This window comes from Schistocerca nitens, chromosome 3, assembly GCF_023898315.1.
Source record: "Schistocerca nitens isolate TAMUIC-IGC-003100 chromosome 3, iqSchNite1.1, whole genome shotgun sequence".
In the NCBI taxonomy this organism is placed as follows: domain Eukaryota; kingdom Metazoa; phylum Arthropoda; class Insecta; order Orthoptera; family Acrididae; genus Schistocerca; species Schistocerca nitens.
Genome location: NC_064616.1, coordinates 148,650,470 through 148,670,969, shown reverse-complemented (window position 1 = coordinate 148,670,969; position 20,500 = coordinate 148,650,470). Strand labels below are relative to the sequence as shown.

The 20,500-nt window shown below is 45.8% G+C and overlaps 1 protein-coding gene across 2 annotated transcripts in view; it reads left to right on the top strand.

Moving 5' to 3' along the window:
- LOC126248093 (b(0,+)-type amino acid transporter 1) overlaps positions 1-20,500 on the top strand; it is a 645,761-nt gene that overhangs the window by 286,518 nt on the left and 338,743 nt on the right. Inside the window, exon 1 of one of the 2 annotated variants that reach the window (XM_049948759.1) lies at positions 5,121-5,226. The exons of the other annotated variant lie outside the window; for it this stretch is intronic. Within the exon in view, the coding sequence (XP_049804716.1) occupies positions 5,172-5,226 (55 nt within the window). The 5' untranslated portion in view covers positions 5,121-5,171. Of the gene's footprint in view, positions 1-5,120; positions 5,227-20,500 lie in introns of those variants that run through there. 2 annotated transcript variants of the gene reach the window in all.

The window sequence follows — 20,500 nt, the reverse complement described above, 5'->3', positions numbered from 1 at the left end:
GTGTACGAGCCAACAACGCTACCCCCAGACAACGGCGGCTCACAGTAGGTTTCAATTGCAGTTCTTTTGACACATAACAACATTACCGGCCAGCGTCCTATGTGCCAGATAACACGCGAAAGCGCATTCCAGTTTCATTAATCGTGAAAGAAACTGTTGTGGCGCAGATCTCCGCAGTACAACGACTGTTGTGCATGCGCAATTGCACTTGTGAATGCAACAGCCGGCCGCGGTGGTCTAGCGGTTCTGGCGCTGCAGTCCGGAGCCGCGGGACTGCTACGGTCGCGGGTTCGAATCCCGCCTCGGGCATGGGTGTGTGTGATGTCCTTAGGTTAGTTAGGTTTAAGTAGTTCTAAGTTCTAGGGGACTTATGACCTAAGATGTTGAGTCCCATAGTGCTCAGAGCCATTTGAACCATTTGAACCAATGCAACAGGCTGATGAGGTGGAGCAGGTGTGCAGTACGCTCGATAAAAGTTTTGTGTACACATACTGACCTAGGGGACAGTGACATCAGCCAAGTACGACACGCGGAACAAAATACATTACTGAAACTTTTTCTGCAACATTATTGGCCCTTGTACTCTGTCGCGCACGACGTCAGCATCTATTGTTGTCTCATTGTTTGATGACCCGCAGCCACTCGACTGCTGACTGCGCGCCGCGCGCGGTATCTGCGCATGCGCACACGCTAGCGTTCTGGCGCAGGCGTCAGGTGTGCAACATCCTCGCTGGCACCGTTGTCTGATACTTCCGATGCTTCTCTGTTGATTGCTGGCAGCCGTGCGAAATGGAAGAGGGGTTAATATACGCGAGGTCTCACCTTCTCTGCTGATCTGTCTGCGATATATCGGAATCGCCCTGCGTTGTAAGCCAAATACACTCCTGGAAATTGAAATAAGAACACCGTGAATTCATTGTCCCAGGAAGGGGAAACTTTATTGACACATTCCTGGGGTCAGATACATCACATGATCACACTGACAGAACCACAGGCACATAGACACAGGCAACAGAGCATGCACAATGTCGGCACTAGTACAGTGTATATCCACCTTTCGCAGCAATGCAGGCTGCTATTCTCCCATGGAGACGATCGTAGAGATGCTCGATGTAGTCCTGTGGAACGGCTTGCCATGCCATTTCCACCTGGCGCCTCAGTTGGACCAGCGTTCGTGCTGGACGTGCAGACCGCGTGAGACGACGCTTCATCCAGTCCCAAACATGCTCAATGGGGGACAGATCCGGAGATCTTGCTGGCCATGGTAGTTGACTTACACCTTCTAGAGCACGTTGGGTGGCACGGGATACGTGCGGACGTGCATTGTCCTGTTGGAACAGCAAGTCCCCTTGCCGGTCTAGGAATGGTAGAACGATGGGTTCGATGACGGTTTGGATGTACCGTGCACTATTCAGTGTCCCCTCGACGATCACCAGTGGTGTACGGCCAGTGTAGGAGATCGCTCCCCACACCATGATGCCGGGTGTTGGCCCTGTGTGCCTCGGTCGTATGCAGTCCTGATTGTGGCGCTCACCTGCACGGCGCCAAACACGCATACGACCATCATTGGCACCAAGGCAGAAGCGACTCTCATCGCTGAAGACGACACGTCTCCATTCGTCCCTCCATTCACGCCTGTCGCGACACCACTGGAGGCGGGCTGCACGATGTTGGGGCGTGAGCGGAAGACGGCCTAACGGTGTGCGGGACCGTAGCCCAGCTTCATGGAGACGGTTGCGAATGGTCCTCGCCGATACCCCAGGAGCAACAGTGTCCCTAATTTGCTGGGAAGTGGCGGTGCGGTCCCCTACGGCACTGCGTAGGATCCTACGGTCTTGGCGTGCATCCGTGCGTCGCTGCGGTCCGGTCCCAGGTCGACGGGCACGTGCACCTTCCGCCGACCACTGGCGACAACATCGATGTACTGTGGAGACCTCACGCCCCACGTGTTGAGCAATTCGGCGGTACGTCCACCCGGCCTCCCGCATGCCCACTATACGCCCTCGCTCAAAGTCCGTCAACTGCACATACGGTTCACGTCCACGCTGTCGCGGCATGCTACCAGTGTTAAAGACTGCGATGGAGCTCCGTATGCCACGGCAAACTGGCTGACACTGACGGCGGCGGTGCACAAATGCTGCGCAGCTAGCGCCATTCGACGGCCAACACCGCGGTCCCTGGTGTGTCCGCTGTGCCGTGCGTGTGATCATTGCTTGTACAGCCCTCTCGCAGTGTCCGGAGCAAGTATGGTGGGTCTGACACACCGGTGTGAATGTGTTCTTTTTTCCATTTCCAGGAGTGTAGCTCGCCTTGTCTGGTAGCCCGCGTCGGTGTACAACTGCGCATGCGCAACAGCCGCTCACTCATTGATAGGGGCGTGTTTCGTTTTGAATGTTACTCACAAGGGAACCTCCCCATCGCACCCCCCTCATATTTAGTTGTAAGTTGGCACAGTGGATAGGCCTTGAAAAACTGAACACAGATCAATCGAGAAAACAGGAAGATGTTGTGTGGAACTATGAAAAAAATAAGCAAAATATACAAACTGAGTAGTCCATGCGCAAGACAGGCAACATCAAGGACAATGTGAGCCCAGGAGCGCCGTGGTCCCGTGGTTAGCGTGAGCAGCTGCGGAGCGAGAGGTCCTTGATTAAAGTCTACCCTCGAGTGAGAAGTTTAATTTTTTATTTTCAGACAATTATCAAAGTTCAGGCACTCACACATAATCAACTTCGCTCTCCAAAATTCCAGGACATGTTCAGATTTGCTTGGACATATTTAGGATTTAACGGTCTACACACGGAAATATTTGAAAACGTTAAAAACATACGTTTTGACAGAGCACAGGGAAAACTGTGCGACTGTGAAACTGTTGCATTCATTTGTTGCAGTTTATGTGAAAAACTATTATGTTTTCATCACACTTATGGGAGTGATTATCACATCCACAAGAAAACCTAAATCGGGCAAGGCAGATGAATCTTTTTACCCATTCGCCAAGTGTACAAGTTAGGTGGGTCGACAAAATATTCCTGTCATGTGACACACATGCCGTCACCAGTGTCGTATAGAATATATCAGACGTGTTTTCCTGTGGAGGAATCGGTTGACTTATGACCTTGCGATCAAATATTTTCGGTTCCCATTGGAGAGACACGTTCTTTCGTCTACTAATCGCACGGTTTTGCGGTGCGGTCGCAAAACACAGACACTAAATTTATTACAGTGAACAGAGACGTCAATGAACGAACGGACAGATCATAACTTTGCGAAAATAAAGAAAGTAAAATTTTCACTCGATGGAAGACTTGAACTAAGGACCTCTCGCTCTGCAGATGCTCACGCTAACCACGGGACAACAGCACTCCTGAGCTCACATTCTCCTTGATGTTGCGTATCTTGCACATGGACTACTCAGTTTGTATATTTTGCTTATTTTTTTCATAGTTCCACACAACTTCTTCCTCTTTTCTCGATTGATCTGTGTTCAGTTTTTCAAGGCCTATCCACTGTGCCAACTTATAACTAAATCTGAGGGGGGTGCTTTTTTTTTCTTTATTGTGATTTCATTCCCCTGCCCCATATGGGCAGGGGAGGGCTGTGAGCGGCACAATCCGCCGCTCTTCAGCCGAGTGACACTACAACTAAAACAAGAATAAAATGATACATGCATAAGGAGATAGAAAAGGGGAACGTAAAACAGAGTAAGGGGAGAAAATGGAGGTGAAATATACACTGACATGGAGACGTTCATGGGGGACAGTTAAAAAAGTCACCAGAAAGTTAAAAACATAGTTGGCGATTCTTAAAACACAGAGAAGACACTGAATGCGCAGGCACAGGTTAAAAGTCGGCCACAGTCGTAAAAACACTCCGGAAAAACACACTTAAAACCCACTTGGAGCACACACGACAAAGAATAAAACTGCCAGGTGGGACCTGCCGAGGGAAAAGGTCAGAGAGGATGGAAAAGGAGGGCAGAGCATGGGGCAGCTGGGGAAGCGGCGGGATGAAGAGAGGAGGGGCATCGGTGGGTTCACGAAGAGGCAGGAGACACGTGGGGCGGGAGAGGAAGAGGGAAGACAGGGCAGGAGGGAGCGCAGAGACACTGAAAGGAGGCACAAGAGATGGAGGGGGAGTAGGAGGGGGAAGCCGCTCAGGAGGATGGAGGGGGAGGAGAGGGAGCCCTGAGGAGGAGGCAGGAAGAGGGGGTTACAGTTGGTAGGAAGGGTAGATGTCAGGGCGAAGCTCATCATCCGGAAGGGGTAGGCGGTGGAAGTTGTGTTGGGAAAGGAGATGGAGGGTGTGGAGATGGAGAGAGGGTGGGACACAACAGTAAAGGCGCGGCAACTGGTTGGGGGTGGAGAGGATGGGAGAAACCAGGGGGTGAGGGGGATTAAGGCGGCGGACAATATATAGTGTGCGGATGTGTTCAAGGAAAAGGAGAACGTGGGGGAAGGGGATGAGGTCGTAGAGGATGCGCGTGGGGGACGGAAGGCGGATGCGGAAGGCGAGGCGGAGCGCATGGCGTTCGAGGATTTGGAGGACTTTATAGATGCGGGGAGGGGCGGAAATCCAAGCGATGCTGGCATAACAGAGGATGGGGCGGATCAAGGATTTGTAGGTGTGAAGGATGGTGGAAGGATGCAGACCCCACGTCCGGCCGGACAGGAGTTGCAGGAGGCGGAGGCGGTTGTGAGCTTTGTTTTGGGTGGTAAGGAGATGGGGAGTGAGGGGGGTGCGATGGGGAGGTTCCCTTGTCAGAATGCAGACGTTGCGTGCGACGAGATCTGCAGTTTAAACGTAGTGATTCTTGCCCCGCTGCCTGAGCAGCACGCGTTCCGGCTGCTGTACCTCAGAAGTCTAGCGTTCGGTGAGGACGAGCGGCGGCAAGGCCGACTCGTCTAGACTCGGTCTGCAGACGACGCGAGCCGATAGGGCGAATCCGGCGGGTGGTGCTTCAGTGCATTTTGGAGATAACCGGCGTCGGAAGATGGCGGACGGCGCGTGAGGCTGCACCGAAAGCGGCGGCGGCGCCTTTTAAAGAGGACGTTCTGCGCCGCCGCATACGTGACACGTTAAAGCGGCATGGTGGGGCGCGGAGCTATTCGCGTGCGGCGCTCCCGCGGCCGCAGCAGCCAGTATGAGCCAGGGAGCCGCGAGCGCGGGACATGAGAGGCAAGCTGTGGAACCTGCTGTGTAGCTCCCGGCACGCGGTTTACACAGGTACCTCTCTCTTCCTTTGCATCGTAGCCGCAACAACAAATCCGCCTCGTCTCGAGCGCGCCTAACAAAATTTTTTCTTCTTTGATTCGTCTCTGAATGGAACACCGAAACTGATGTCGAGAACCCTCCCCTGTAACTTAAGCCGTGCCGTTCGTCGAACGGATTTAAAGTTTTGAGCACATATCGTCCATGTGCTTCGTCCACAATGATAGCAGTGGACTAAAAGCTGCTTTAATGTGTCTGTACTCTGTCAACGATTCTGCGTGCACGGCAGACGGAACGTTTCTCAACACAGAAAATGTAGCAAACAATTGCATCAGAATTTGGAACCTTGCTTAGATGTAAACTACGTGTTTCGAGATTTCATTAGTTGTGATGTACAGTAACTTTAATTTATAATCTGCCTGTGAGGCAGAATATAAATCCATTTTTCCGCCGAGTACTCAGATTTAAAACCACGAAACATTACTCGCTCCAGCCTAACTACAAGCTTAAAACTCACCGCCCACATCTAAACAAACAAAAAGATTACTGTAACTCATTGCTGAATCGATACAAATTCTGTCTTTTCGCCACATTAATGGACTGAAACATGTCAATATCTGATCGAATGTCAACTTCAAGTAAATTATTTTACAGAAACGGTCATAAATGGGGCATATGATAAGCGAAAGCTATGTTGCGGCTGTTGCTAAAACCAATTGTGTTTCTAACATACGTTCACGAATAGTATGCAGAGGACTGTAGAATAACCTTAGTTCCCCAAGTTTATACATTTTTCATACGAATTTTTGAGATGTAATTAATGTAATTCTTAAAGGCTATGATAACAAAGTTTGCTAGAGATTTGTGTGAACCTCTCAGGCTGTTTATCGTATCTGGTGTTATTCTTCACATATGTTTAGGGCCGGCCACGGTGGCCACGGTGGCCGAGCGGTTCTAGGCGCTGCAGTTCGGAACCGCGCGACTGCTACTGTCGCAGGTTCGAATCCTGCCTCGGGCATGGATGTGTGTGATATTCTTAGGTTAGTTAGGTTTAAGTATTTCTAAGTTCTAGGGGACTGATGACCTGAGACGTTAAGTCCCATAGTGCTCAGAGCCATTTGAACCATATGTTTAAGAACTCCAGCTGATCCACGTTAGTAATTATTCCACACCCAGTAATTATACATAATGTAGATTGCAAAACGATTTGCACCTACCATTAATTTGGAACCCACATCGTACGATCAAATTTAAGTTATCATTTCATTTCACCACACACGTTATCGAATAATACTAAATCCTCAGGTGAAACTGAGAATTAGAATTCTCCTTCATCTGACTCCAACTGCGACTAGATAAATACACTATCATTTCAGAACCCACAACAAATTACTGCAAAAGTTTGTCACATTGTCATTGACAATGTTGATAAACGCCAATAAATATCATTCTTGCTATACTCTCGAGTAAATGTGTTTCTCGTCGTTGTCGTTGTCATAGTTATTGTTGTCTGTATAATGGCCCTCAACATGTATAATGGCCCTCAACATGGCGGTCATCAACTCCGAATTCGGTTTTGCATTGCGTGAATCTGGCTATGTCTACGTATAAGTTCTAAACGCACGAAGAGGATTCTAACGTCAAGATTGACCGACAGTAATCCATGAGCTACGCTGAAACATTTTTGAGGCGACATAATGTCAACGAGATCACCTCTAAACAGAAAAAAACAGTGAACTCCTGAACTCGAGATCATCACAGCAACCGCCGGGTTACGTCCGCCGGCGGGTGATGAACGCTCGGCTCAGACAGATAAAGACATAAAACGAGTAAATTTTGCGTACATTCTGTCAAGTACCATTAACTGTTAGTATCTGTACACGTCTCTCGTTGGTAGAACTCACTCTTCTCTAGCTGCGAAAGAATGGCACAGTCTGTGTGGGAATTCACAATTTTTCTGAGAGCACTTGGTGGCAATAAGCATTTCATATGAGCCGTTTTTAAACATTGAAGTCAGATGAAAAGAAATGCTTGCTTTTATGCAGCTTAGTGAGTCTCAAAACATGTACCCAACGTCAAACTGGTGTTGAAGTAATAGACCACAAAACTGCAAGCTCGAAACGAAATTTCGAAAGATGGAAAACACTCTCATGATACAGCTTACTCAATGGGACATTGAATGTGTTACGATACCGGTTCTAAAACATGTCTCATTCGCAATAGTTCCATATAAATAATGCCGGCCGCTGTGGCCGAGCGGTTCTAGGCGCTTTAGTCCGGAACCGCGCTGCTGCTACGGTCGCAGGTTCGAATCCTGCCTAGGGCATGGCTGTGTGTGACGTCCTTAGGTTAGTTAGGTTTAAGTAGTTCTAAGTCTAGGGGACTGATGACCTCAGATGTTAAGTCCCATAGTGCTTAGAGCCATTTGAACCATTTGAACCTTATAAATAACCTGATTAAAGCACATTATTGTTGTGTCACAGATAAAGAGAAAGCCTCGATAAAAGTAAAGGCAAATTGTAATAATTCTTCAGTCCTCAGCATACAGAATTTTAAAGTTAGGCGTTTTGTCATTTCTGCATCCTCATAGATACTCCGAAAGCCACAGTACGGTGCGTGACGGAGGATGTCCTGTACCATGTACCACTACTTGCCCTTTCCTTTCCTGTTCCACTCTCACACAGAGCGAGGGAAAAACAATTGTCTGTATACCTCTGTATGAGTCCTAATTTCTAGTATCTTATCTTCGTGATCCCTACGCGAAACGTATGTTGGCAGCAGTAGGATCGTTCTGCAGTCACCTTCAATGCCGGTTCTCTAAATTTTCTCAGTACTGTTCTCCGAAAAGTATGTCGCCTTCCTTCCAGGAATTCCCGTTTGAGTTCCCGACGCACCTCCATAACATTTGTCTAGCAGTCTGCCTCTGAATTGCATCGATGTCTTCCTTTAATCCGACCTGGTGCGGATCCAAAGCACACGAGCAGTACCCAAGAATAGGTCATACTACTGACCTATATGCGGCCTCCTTTACAGATGAACCACACTTTCCTAAAATTCTCCCAATAAACTGAAGTCGACCTTTCGCCTTTCCTACCACGGTTCTTGTGGCGTCGATAGTTACGATGCTGCAACGTAGGCGTACACTGTCGTTAAGTTGGCACTACGAGAGAAGACTAACTATAGGTGTTCATTCTTCCCTTGCGCTATACGAGATTGGAATAATAGAAAATTGTGAAGGTGGTTCGATGAACCCTCTGCCAGGCAATTAAATGTGATTTACAGAGTATCCATGTAGATGTAGATGTAACTACGCCGACCACAGCGCCTTCTCGCCGACGCTGTGGAGCTCAGGGAGTGCCGTCATGATTTCTCCCTTTTCATCAAGAGCCGACGGCCTGGAAATATCGCTTCTACTACCAAGTGGGCTAGATTGCTATTGAGACTTTGGATTAGTTACGTTCAGTTAAAGTTTGGACAGCAACGAGTATTTGTTAGTTTTGAGATTATACAGAACAGTCATCCTAACTTCACAGGATTAGACATGGACTAGGGCTTTACACCTACGCGCTCATCCTAGCCAAAGTTATGTATGAATTTGATATTTACTTGTGTTTTTGTCTCTATTAAAGTTACATGCAGTACCGAAGTGCTTCACCTCTCCTGCTCCTGCTCGCTTCTTTCACTCTCGGCCTATTTACAGAAGCAGTTCACAGGAGCAGACCCACGCATCGCCTATGCAGGCGGGCTACAAAAGTTGTCACATGCTTGTTCCATTTCATATCGCTTTGCAGTGTTACCCCAGATGTTTCAACGAGGTGACTGCGTCAAGCAGGGCACTAGTAATACTGTATCCGAACATTACAGGTTTGGTCTTCCGACTCATCCGCATTAACTTAAATTTTTCCACAGTTAGAGCCAACTGCCATTCATCACATCACCTAGAAATTTTGTCAAAGTTATATTGTGTCATCCTACAGCCACTCACCTTCGACACCTTCCCGTACATCACAGCATCATCGATAAACAAACGCAGATTGCTACCCAACCAGTACGCCAGATCATTTGTATAAACAGAAAATAATAGCAGTCCTATCACACTTCCCTGGGTCACTCCTGACGATAATCGTGTCTTTAACGAACACTCGCCGTCGAGGACAATATGCTGGGTTATACTGCTTACGAAGTCTTCGAGCCACTCACATATCTGGGAACCTATTCCGTAGTCTCCTACCTTTGTTAACACTCTGCAGTGGGGTAACGTGTCAAATGCTTTTCGAAAATCTAGGAATACGTAATCTGCCTGTTGCCCTTCATCCATAGTTCGCAGTGTATCGTGTGAGAAAAAGGCAAGCAGAGTTTCACGCTAGCCGTGCTTTCTAAAAACGTGCCGATTCGTGGACATAAGCTTTTCGGTCTCTACGAAATTTATCACGAGTATATTCGAATTTTTCCCGAGGACATGCAGCTCTACTGTATGATTAAATGATGATGGCGTCCTCTTGGGTAAAATATTCCGGAGGTAAAATAGTCCCCCATTCGGATCTCCGGGCGGGGACTACTCAAGAGGACGTCGTTATCAGGAGAAAGAAAACTGGCGTTCTACGGATCGGAGCGTGGAATGTCAGATCACTTAATCGGGCAGGTAGGTTAGAAAATTTAAAAAGGGAAATGGATAGGTTAAAGTTAGATATAGTGGGAATTAGTGAAGTTCGGTGGCAGGAGGAACAAGACTTTTGGTCTGGTGATTACAGGGTTATAAATACAAAATCAAATAGGGGTAACGCAGGAGTAGGTTTAATAATGAATAAAAAAATAGGAGTGCGGGTTAGCTACTACAAACAGCATAGTGAACGCATTATTGTGGCCAAGATAGACACAAAGCCCATGCCTACTACAGTAGTACAAGTTTATATGCCAACTAGCTCTGCAGATGATGAAGAAATAGATGAAATGTATGACGAGATAAAAGAAATTATTCAGGTAGTGAAGGGAGACGAAAATTTAATAGTCATGGGTGACTGGAATTCATCAGTAGGAAAAGGGAGAGAAGGAAACATAGTAGGTGAATATGGATTGGGGGGAAGGAATGAAAGAGGAACCCGCCTTGTAGAATTTTGCACAGAGCATAGCTTAATCATAGCTAACACTTGGTTCAAGAATCATGAAAGGAGGCTGTATACATGGAAGAAGCCTGGAGATACTGACAGGTTTCAGATAGATTATATAATGGTAAGACAGAGATTTAGGAACCAGGTTTTAAATTGTAAGACATTTCCTGGGGCAGATGTGGATTCTGACCACAATCTATTGGTTATGAACTGCAGATTGAAACTGAAGAAACTGCAAAAAGGTGGGAATTTAAGGAGATGGGACCTGGATAAACTGAAAGAACCAGAGGTTGTAGAGAGTTTCAGGGAGAGCATAAGGGAACAATTGACAGGAATGGGGGAAAGAAATACAGTAGAAGAAGAATGGGTAGCTCTGAGGGATGAAGTGGTGAAGGCAGCAGATGATCAAGTAGGTAAAAAGACGAGGGCTAATAGAAATCCTTGGGTAACAGAAGAAATATTGAATTTAATTGATGAAAGGAGAAAATATAAAAATGCAGTAAATGAAGCAGGCAAAAAGGAATACAAACGTCTCAAAAATGAAATCGACAGGAAGTGCAAAATGGCTAAGCAGGGATGGCTAGAGGACAAATGTAAGGATGTAGAGGCTTGTCTCACTAGGGGTAAGATAGATACTGCCTACAGGAAAATTAAAGAGACCTTTGGAGAGAAGAGAACCACTTGTATGAATATCAAGAGCTCAGATGGCAACCCAGTTCTAAGCAAAGAAGGGAAGGCAGAAAGGTGGAAGGAGTATATAGAGGGTTTATACAAGGGCGATGTACTTGAGGACAATATTATGGAAATGGAAGAGGATGTAGATGAAGACGAAATGGGAGATAAGATACTGCGTGAAGAGTTTGACAGAGCACTGAAAGACCTGAGTCGAAACAAGGCCCCGGGAGTAGACAACATTCCATTAGAACTACTGATAGCCTCGGGAGAGCCAGTCATGACAAAACTCTACCATCTGGTGAGCACGATGTATGAGACAGGCGAAATACCCTCAGACTTCAAGAAGAATATAATAATTCCAATCCCAAAGAAAGCAGGTGTTGACAGATGTGAAAATTACCGAACTATCAGTTTAATAAGTCACAGCTGCAAAATACTAACGCGAATTCTTTACAGACGAATGGAAAAACTGGTAGAAGCGGACCTCGGGGAAGATCAGTTTGGATTCCGTAGAAATGTTGGAACACGTGAGGCAATACTGACCTTACGACTTATCTTGGAAGAAAGATTAAGAAAAGGCAAACCTACGTTTCTAGCATTTGTAGACTTAGAGAAAGCTTTTGACAATGTTGACTGGAATACTCTCTTTCAAATTCTGAAGGTGGCAGGGGTAAAATACAGGGAGCGAAAGGCTATTTACAATTTGTACAGAAACCAGATGGCAGTTATAAGAGTCGAGGGGCATGAAAGGGAAGCAGTGGTTGGGAAAGGAGTGAGACAGGGTTGTAGCCTCTCCCCGATGTTATTCAATCTGTATATTGAGCAAGCAGTAAAGGAAACAAAAGAAAAATTCGGAGTAGGTATTAAAATTCATGGAGAAGAAGTAAAAACTTTGAGGTTCGCCGATGACATTGTAATTCTGTCAGAGACAGCAAAGGACTTGGAAGAGCAGTTGAACGGAATGGACAGTGTCTTGAAAGGAGGATATAAGATGAACATCAACAAAAGCAAAACAAGGATAATGGAATGTGGTCGAATTAAGTCGGGTGATGCTGAGGGAATTAGATTAGGAAATGAGACACTTAAAGTAGTAAAGGAGTTTTGCTATTTAGGGAGTAAAATAACCGATGATGGTCGAAGTAGAGAGGATATAAAATGTAGACTGGCAATGGCAAGGAAAGCGTTTCTCAAGAAGAGAAATTTGTTAACATCGAGTATAGATTTAGGTGTCAGGAAGTCGTTTCTGAAAGTATTTGTATGGAGTGTAGCCATGTATGGAAGTGAGACATGGACGATAACTAGTTTGGACAAGAAGAGAATAGAAGCTTTCGAAATGTGGTGCTACAGAAGAATGCTGAAGATAAGATGGGTAGATCACGTAACTAATGAGGAGGTATTGAATAGGATTGGGGAGAAGAGAAGTTTGTGGCACAACTTGACTAGAAGAAGGGATCGGTTGGTAGGACATGTTTTGAGGCATCAAGGGATCACAAATTTAGCATTGGAGGGCAGCGTGGAGGGTAAAAATCGTAGAGGGAGACCAAGAGATGAATACACTAAGCAGATTCAGAAGGATGTAGGTTGCAGTAGGTACTGGGAGATGAAGAAGCTTGCACAGGATAGAGTAGCATGGAGAGCTGCATCAAACCAGTCTCAGGACTGAAGACCACAACAACAACAACATATTCGAATTCAGAATGTGTTCTACAATTCTGCACCAAACCGATGTTAGGGAGATTGGTCTGTAATTTTACGGCTCCGTTCTTTTACCCTTCTCATATACAGGAGACACCTGCATTTTTTTCAGTCACTTGAGACTTTGCGATGGGCGAGAGATTCGCCGTAAACGTGAGCTAAGTATGAGGCCGAGGCCGCAGAGTACCCTCTGTAAAGCCGAATTGGAATGTCATCCCGACCTAACGACTTGCTTGAACTCTTTCAGTTTTTCAAAAAATGTTCAATTGTGTGTGAAATCTTATGGGACTTAACTGCTAAGGTCATCAGTCCCTAAGCTTACACACTACTTAACCTAAATTATCCTAAGCACAAACACACACACCCATGCCCGAGGGAGGACTCGAACCTCCGCCGGGACCAGCCGCACAGTCCATGACTGCAGCGCCTCAGACCGCTCGGCTAATCCCGCGCGGCCTTTAGTTTTTCCCTACGGTAGGGATTCTGATAACTATGTTATCCATGCGCGACTCCGTGTGATGGTCAAACGACAGTATACTGCGTGCGATTTGTGCAGTCTATCCGCATCGAAAGAGATGGCTAGGGTAATAGTTTCATCAAACGTAGCTTCAGCAAAGGTCAGCTACTGTATAGCTTGACGCCCTACGTAAATTATAATTTGCGACAACAATTCGTGATTTGAAATGATAGTTAAATCAAGACCCTAAGCTGTCGACAGGCGTTGATATACATGAACGGGGACAGTTGAAAATCTGTGCCCCGACCGGGAATCGAAACCGGGATCTCCTGCTTACATAGCACACGCTCTATCTATCTCAGCCACCGAGGGCACAGAGGATAGTGCGACTGCATGGATTTATCCCTTGCACACTCCCCATGAGACCCACATTCCCATCTTAATGTCCACACACTACATTCGTAGTGCCCCTGCCCATTACACTCATTACTCGCGTCAGACAATCTTACCGAGTCCCTTAAGAGTTCGGTCAATACCTGTCTATCCAGCACAGAAGCAGAAGGTCAATGGCCGGTTAGCCTTAACTATATGAAGATGGTATTTGTTCTTTCCTGTCCGAAAGAACAGATACTATCTTCATATAATCCCTGATTTGTTTGGGGAATAACATATGCTTAATACCTATGTCATTTTTTTCGCTTCGATGTAATTATGTATCAGTTCGTGATAAAGTTAATACTTAGGGATTTTAAATGACATAATTTATTGTTAGCACTATTTCATTAATTAAATGTGAATGCTACTTAACGGATTTATTTTTCTAGGTCCTTACTTCAGGTAAGTATAACAGATAACGCTTCTTGATTTGGTATGGACGTTGTACTATTAATCAGTTTCCGAGGTTTTTAGACAGGTATTCTTTACAGAGGAAGAAACACGATCAAGTTAATGATTGAAAGATTTTCTTTGGGCCGTTTATGTTGTTGGTACTGCAGTAGATTTATTTTAATTATTCCTTAACCAAAGAGATGCACACGTCCTTTTAGGAATAAATGAAGTTTGTTGATTAGTTAGTAAGGAGTTCAAAAATTCAGCTGGCTGCAAAGTCGAGACTTCCATTGATCCAGTCTGTCGTGCTGCCAGCTTATCGTTGGCTGTAGTAACACACAGCAAGCTGACGACTGGACTCCAGACAAATCACTTTGACGAAATCTTGGCGAGTTTTCGTATGCCGAAAAAACTTTGTGTTAGCACTCAAGCGATTGGCCATGAATTCAGATAACTTTCATGTAAAGTACTGCAAAGTTTAAGATAGATTGCTCTTCAGGTACTATTATTTTATCGCTTGCTTCACACTAAGTGTTTCGAACATACGAGTCAGTTTTCAGTTATTCAAGTACATTGTTCAATCACTACCAAGCTGATTCGCGCATTATATTCAGGACAGTATTATTATTTGAATGTTTTAGACAGGCATTCCGTTCTTTCATATGTTCATGAGAAATAGTAGCACTCTTCAAAACGTGTGTAAAATCTTATGGGACTTAACTGCTAAGGTCATCAGTCCCTAAGCTTACACACTACTTAACCTAAATTATCCTAAGGACAAACACACACACCCATGCCCGTGGGAGGACTCGAACCTCCACCTGGATCAGCCGCACAGTCCATGACTGCAGCGCCATAGACCGTTCGGCTAATCCCGCGCGGTAGTAGCACTCTTGACTGGGACTAGTAGAAATGCTGCTATGTTGCGGAAACACAAGTAGTACGACAAACACATAGAGGAATCGTTTCGATCATTTATACCTGCAAGAATATGATGGGCCTGTTCACATAATGTGTGAACGCACCGATGACGGAAGATTGGCTCAAAAACAGAAAGACGTTAAGTGAACTGAAAATACCATAGCGTAATTGCGGGCGATGGTGAAGTGGATGACATTAAATGAATTGACCATAGCTAATCTCCGCGAATAAAATTAATTATAACGTCATCAAGTACTGACTAGTGACGAGTGTAATTGGCCGGCCGCGGTGACGAGCGGTTTTAGGTGGTTCAGTTCAGAACCACGAGGCTGCTAGGTCGCAGGTTCGAATCCTGCCTCGGGTGTGGATGTGAGTGATGTCCTTCGGTTAGTTAGGCTTAAGTAGTTCTAAGTCTAGGGGACTGATGACCTCAGATGTTGTCCCATAGTGCTTAGAGCCATTTAACTTTAACGCGTGTAATTCGTGTCACTTGGAAATAATTAAAATAAAAAAGTAGCAACATTCCATCATTGGATGAGATGGGCATTAGAGGAGATCTCAGTGCTCACAATGTTATGACCTAGTGGATATGATTTGCCATTTTCGGCCTTCGACCATTTCCTATCGGTAGTAGAACCAGTGTTCCAATTCCACCGCTGAACGAACTAGAAATGTACACACGTATTACATTTATCAATGGGCGAGTTTCGGTAAGACCCTCAGATAAGCCTGACATATCGTCAGCCAGTTGTGGAGAGCCGTCTGATAGTAAGACTGAAGCAGGTGAAACGAAGGTCCGGCTGGTTGCGCTCGTGCTGCTGGGACTCGCGCAACTGGCGCGCGTGGCGGAGCGGGCAGCGAAGGGCGCCTGCAGTGCAAGCCGCCTCAGGTTAGGAAAGTCTTTCCAACAACGTGACCGCGGCGCCTTCTCGCCTTGGGCTTTGTTCCAGACCGCTTTTATTTTGGGCCGCGCCAGCTTCACAGATCGCGCTATAGCCCTCCACGTTTGCCGCGCGAAGTGTGAAGTAGTCGCCAACACCGATTCGTAAACGGATAATAGCTTTGCGACAAATGTGGTTGTCTTACGATATGCTATACAATTTACCCTGCGGGATTTGTCTTTCAGAATTGGATCGTTATTTTTTCGGTAGTGCACGCATCCATCAAGTGTCCGTACCGACCGTTTACTATTTTTATAAGAAAAATGGTATGTTACAAGATCTCTTACAGATATGAAACTTCCTGGGAGATTAAAACTGTGTGCCCGACCGAGACTCGAACTCGGGACCTTTGCCTTTCGCGGGCAAGCTCTCATTCTGGAAACATCCCCCAGGCTGTGGCTAAGCCATGTCTCCGCAATATCCTTTCTTTCAGGAGTGCTAGTCCTGCAAGGTTCGCAGGAGAGCTTCTGTAAAGTTTGGAAGGTAGGAGACGAGATACTGGCAGAAGTAAAGCTGTGAGACCGGGCGTGAGTCGTGCTTCGGTAGCTCAGATGGTAGAGCGCTTGCCCGCGAAAGGCAAAGGTCCTGAGTTCGAGTCTCGGTCGGGCACACAGTTTTAATCTGCCAGGAAGTTTCATATCAGCGCACACTCCGCTGCAGAGTGAAAATCTCATTCTCTCTTACAGATAACTGGAATAGGTTAAAAATTTGGATATAGGTATATTATGCGGCATATGAAGGTAAGATGTTGTGATCTTATACCAAAATTCGCATTTTTTTAATTTAAGAGGGTGACCAGGAAAGTCGATTCGGATGGAAAAACCGCGCGGGGTAGCCCCGTAGTCTAGGGCGCCTTGTCACGGTTCGAGCGGCTGCCCCGTCGGAGGCTCGATTCCTCCGTCGGGCATGGGTGTATGTGTGTTGTCCTTAACGTAAATTATTTTAAGTTACATTGAGCAGTGTGTAATTCTAGCGATCGGTGGCCTCAGCAGTTTGGTCCCATAGAACATTACCACAAATTTCCAAAAAAATTTTCGAATGGGAAAAAAGAAAAGTAAATAGTCTCCATTGTCGGCACATTCACAGTGGTGTACGATTAGATTTTCTATAAATGCGTCTTAGAAATTTGTCGCGTATGTCCAACCGACAGACGACAGTTTCTTTCACTTCGTCATCGTGTTCTGCTAGAGCCCCATCCGGCCATACAAATTCACCTTTGTCACGACTACTCTAAATCTGCTGAGGTAATCGTCTGGATGGCCAATCGAAAAGGAGCCAACCGATTTCCTATCGCCGGCCGGAGTGGCCGTGGGGTTCTAGGCGCTACAGTCTGGAGCCGAGCGACCGCTACGGTCGCAGGTTCGAATCCTGCCTCGGGAATGGATGTGTGTGATGTCCTTAGGTTAGTTAGGTTTACTTAGTTCTAAGTTCTAGGCGACTGATGACCTCAGAAGTTAAGTCGCATAGAGCCATTTGATTTCCTGTCCCAGCCTTGTCCTAGCTGAGCTTCCGTTCCATCCCTAACAACTTCCTCGTCAACAGGCAGCTTTTTGTCATCTTTACGGAAACACAATAGCCGTCATCGTGAAATGTCTGTTTTTTTCTGTCGTAGCATCAACCTTTCCCATGAATTTTTCAGCCACTTTTGTTAGTTGCCCTCTTAACTCCTCATGGTGAAGCCGCTGTGCACTGTATGGCGTAGTATACTTCGTAACAACATTAGCGGCTTTCTGTCTTATATAATTCGTGTGCTGAGCGAGAGAAAATTGAGTCTACACGCCCTAATCTCTCCTAGCTTATTCTCATTAACTCTACACAAGACACACGAAGGTGGTGGCTGAATGCTCGTGCAGTTTTCCTGGAATACCTGTTCTCTAGATTTATCCAACAAGGTTTCGTGAGAACTATGTCATCTTTTTTCCAGAGATTCTCATTTTAAGTTCCCCGACCATTTCGCTTACTTTCGTTTGGGTTGCACCAATCTGTTACGATCCTAACAGCGCGTCTCTGATTTCGTCCGATGTTAGCTGTCATGCCTACTTGACAATGATTCCAAAGGCTGGAACAACATTCCGGCGCTGTCGTTCTGGCCTATTTTATGCGATTTTCTTTGCAGATAAGTTACGCGTACCCAGAAAGCATACAACAAATCTGAGTCTTTCATTTGCGTCCCCTAATGCTTATTTTCACCCATAAATCATGGACCTTGCTGTAGTGGGGTGGCTGGCGTGTCTCAGCAGTACAGATAACCGTACCGTAGATGTAACCACATCGGAGGGGTATCTGTGGAGAGGCCAGACTGACACGTGGTTCCTGAAGATGGGCAGCAGACTTTTCAGAAGTTGCAGCGCAACAGTCTGGATGATTGACTGATCGAGCCTTGTGACTTTGGCCTTGTTTTGTTGGTAGTGCAAATGGCTGGAAACAAGAGAAAAATACAGCCATTATTTTACCGAGGGCATGTAGCCCTTCTGTATGATGAAATAATGATTGCATCCACTTGGGTAAAATATTCCGGAGGTGAAACAGTCCCCCATTTGGATCTCCAGACTGGGACTGCTCAAGACGATGTAGCGGCAATACATGAATAGGTCCAGTAATGAATAACAAAGTAGGAATGAGAGTAAGCTTCTACGAACAGCACAGTGAACGCATTACTGTAGCCTACATAGATAAGCCAACAGCTACAACAGTAGTACAAGTTTATATACTGACTGTCTCGGAAAATTATGAAGAAATTTAAAGACAGTATCACGAAACCAAAGAAATTACTCAGATAGATAAGGAGAGGAACATTTAATTGTGATGGGGGACTGTAATGCGAAAGAAGGGAAAGTAAGAGAATCCAGTACCCGTTCACCACTACGACGGAGCTTCACTGCTGAAACAGCATGACCTGTTCGAAACGCGTTCTTACGGCATGACGACCCGTTTCACGGAGACAGGTCCCATTCTGCCTCGTTGAAACTTACCCACATGCTGATATTTAGCCGTTTGATGTTGACGATGCGTAGTGGTACTCGGTGTCGCGATTTCATTTCGTTTGACAACTGTTCGTTGGCTGAAGTGACCTTTTCGATACCACAAGAGGGGTCACTGGTAGAACTTAGAGGCTTTCCATCTCTCTGCAGCCTTAGCCACTTATCACTCGTAAACTATTCTGCGAATAGTTCGTGTTTGGATTCATTAGGATCACTGTTTATGGATGTTGCAATTTGTGTAAAAGTTAGTGTACTTATTTTCTATGTACACTTTCGTTTTTTCGTTCCTTAGTGTGGATAACGACGATTATGAAAAAACTTTAATGAAGGAGGATTGTTCGATACAGTTTTGTTCCAGTTTGGCCGTTACGTTGTCACCGTGGCGGAGTCGCATTGGGAAACTTATTCTTGACGCAAGCAGTGTTGTCCCAGATCGATCTTTCGAGCGATCGTTGCAACTGTTGCGGCAACAATGTGTTGCGCACCAATGATGAAGCCGGTATTAAACTTGTTATTGCATTTCGCGAGCTTATCCTTTTTCTCATTCCACAGACAGGGCGGTAGGCGGATGTGGTTGTATAAGGAAAGTGTTTTTGTAGTAACAGCACGAATAATGGAGAGTTGTTGCAAAATCATTTGGCAATAGTGGAATGAATGCGACGGGCCGCAGGCCAAGAAGTGCAGCATGAGACAGGGGAGTTATGCGGTGGCGTGTCTAGCGCCTTTCTCACATGTTTTTATCGAAGGATGGTACGATGCGAGACTCGCTGGCTCGCCACCAATGCCGCAGCTAGAGGGATTGCCACCAGAAACAGAGCGGAGAGACCTCTGTTTCTGATCTGTTGTTTCCGAACGTCGGCACAGTCAGCAACCGTAATTTCCCTCGTGTCAGTCGACGTAATTCATATGTGTAAATGGTAAAATATTTCACTGGGTTACCCCCGATGTCCAAACAGTTGACAGCAATACATCACGTTCAATCATTCGCTTTCGTAAAAACTCGTGCTAAAAAAAAAACAGCTTTTATCCATTATGGATGTTGAACACTGCGACTGTGATGAATAAAGGTTTTCAGAAATAACTGTGAGCAGTCGCTTATTAAGGATGCAGCTATTTTTGAAAACCTTTCAAAGTCTTGCTGTTTCGGTAACAGCGTGTCTGAAGCGTTACTGCTACTTTTGTACTCTTTCTGCAGGTGATAACCACACTCCCCTATGTTCTTACCTCTAAGACTTTCATTCGGGAGTAGCTGAATTCTAACGGTGATTTTGATTTAGCTTTGTGTGGTTTTCCGAAATATTGACATTTTTCTGTGGTACTTCCGTAAGACTCAGTTTGTGGTAATTCTTTTGCCAACTGAGGTAAACTTCCATCTCTCTAACGTTTAGCGTCTCTTCGATAATCTGATTATTATATACGAAGCACTAGCTCCTTTTGCAAAAAGTTAGTGTACGAGAACCGGGGCCTTGTTGATTGAACTTAAATGGTTCAAATGGCTCTGAGCACTATGGGATTTAACATCTGAGGTCATCAGTCCCCTAGAACTTAGAACTACTTAAACCTAACTAACCTAAGAACATCACACACATCCATGTCCGGGGCAAGATTCGAACCTGCGACCGTAGCGGTCGCGCGGTTCCAGACTGAAGCGCCTAGAACCGCTCAGCCACAGCGGAAGGCTTG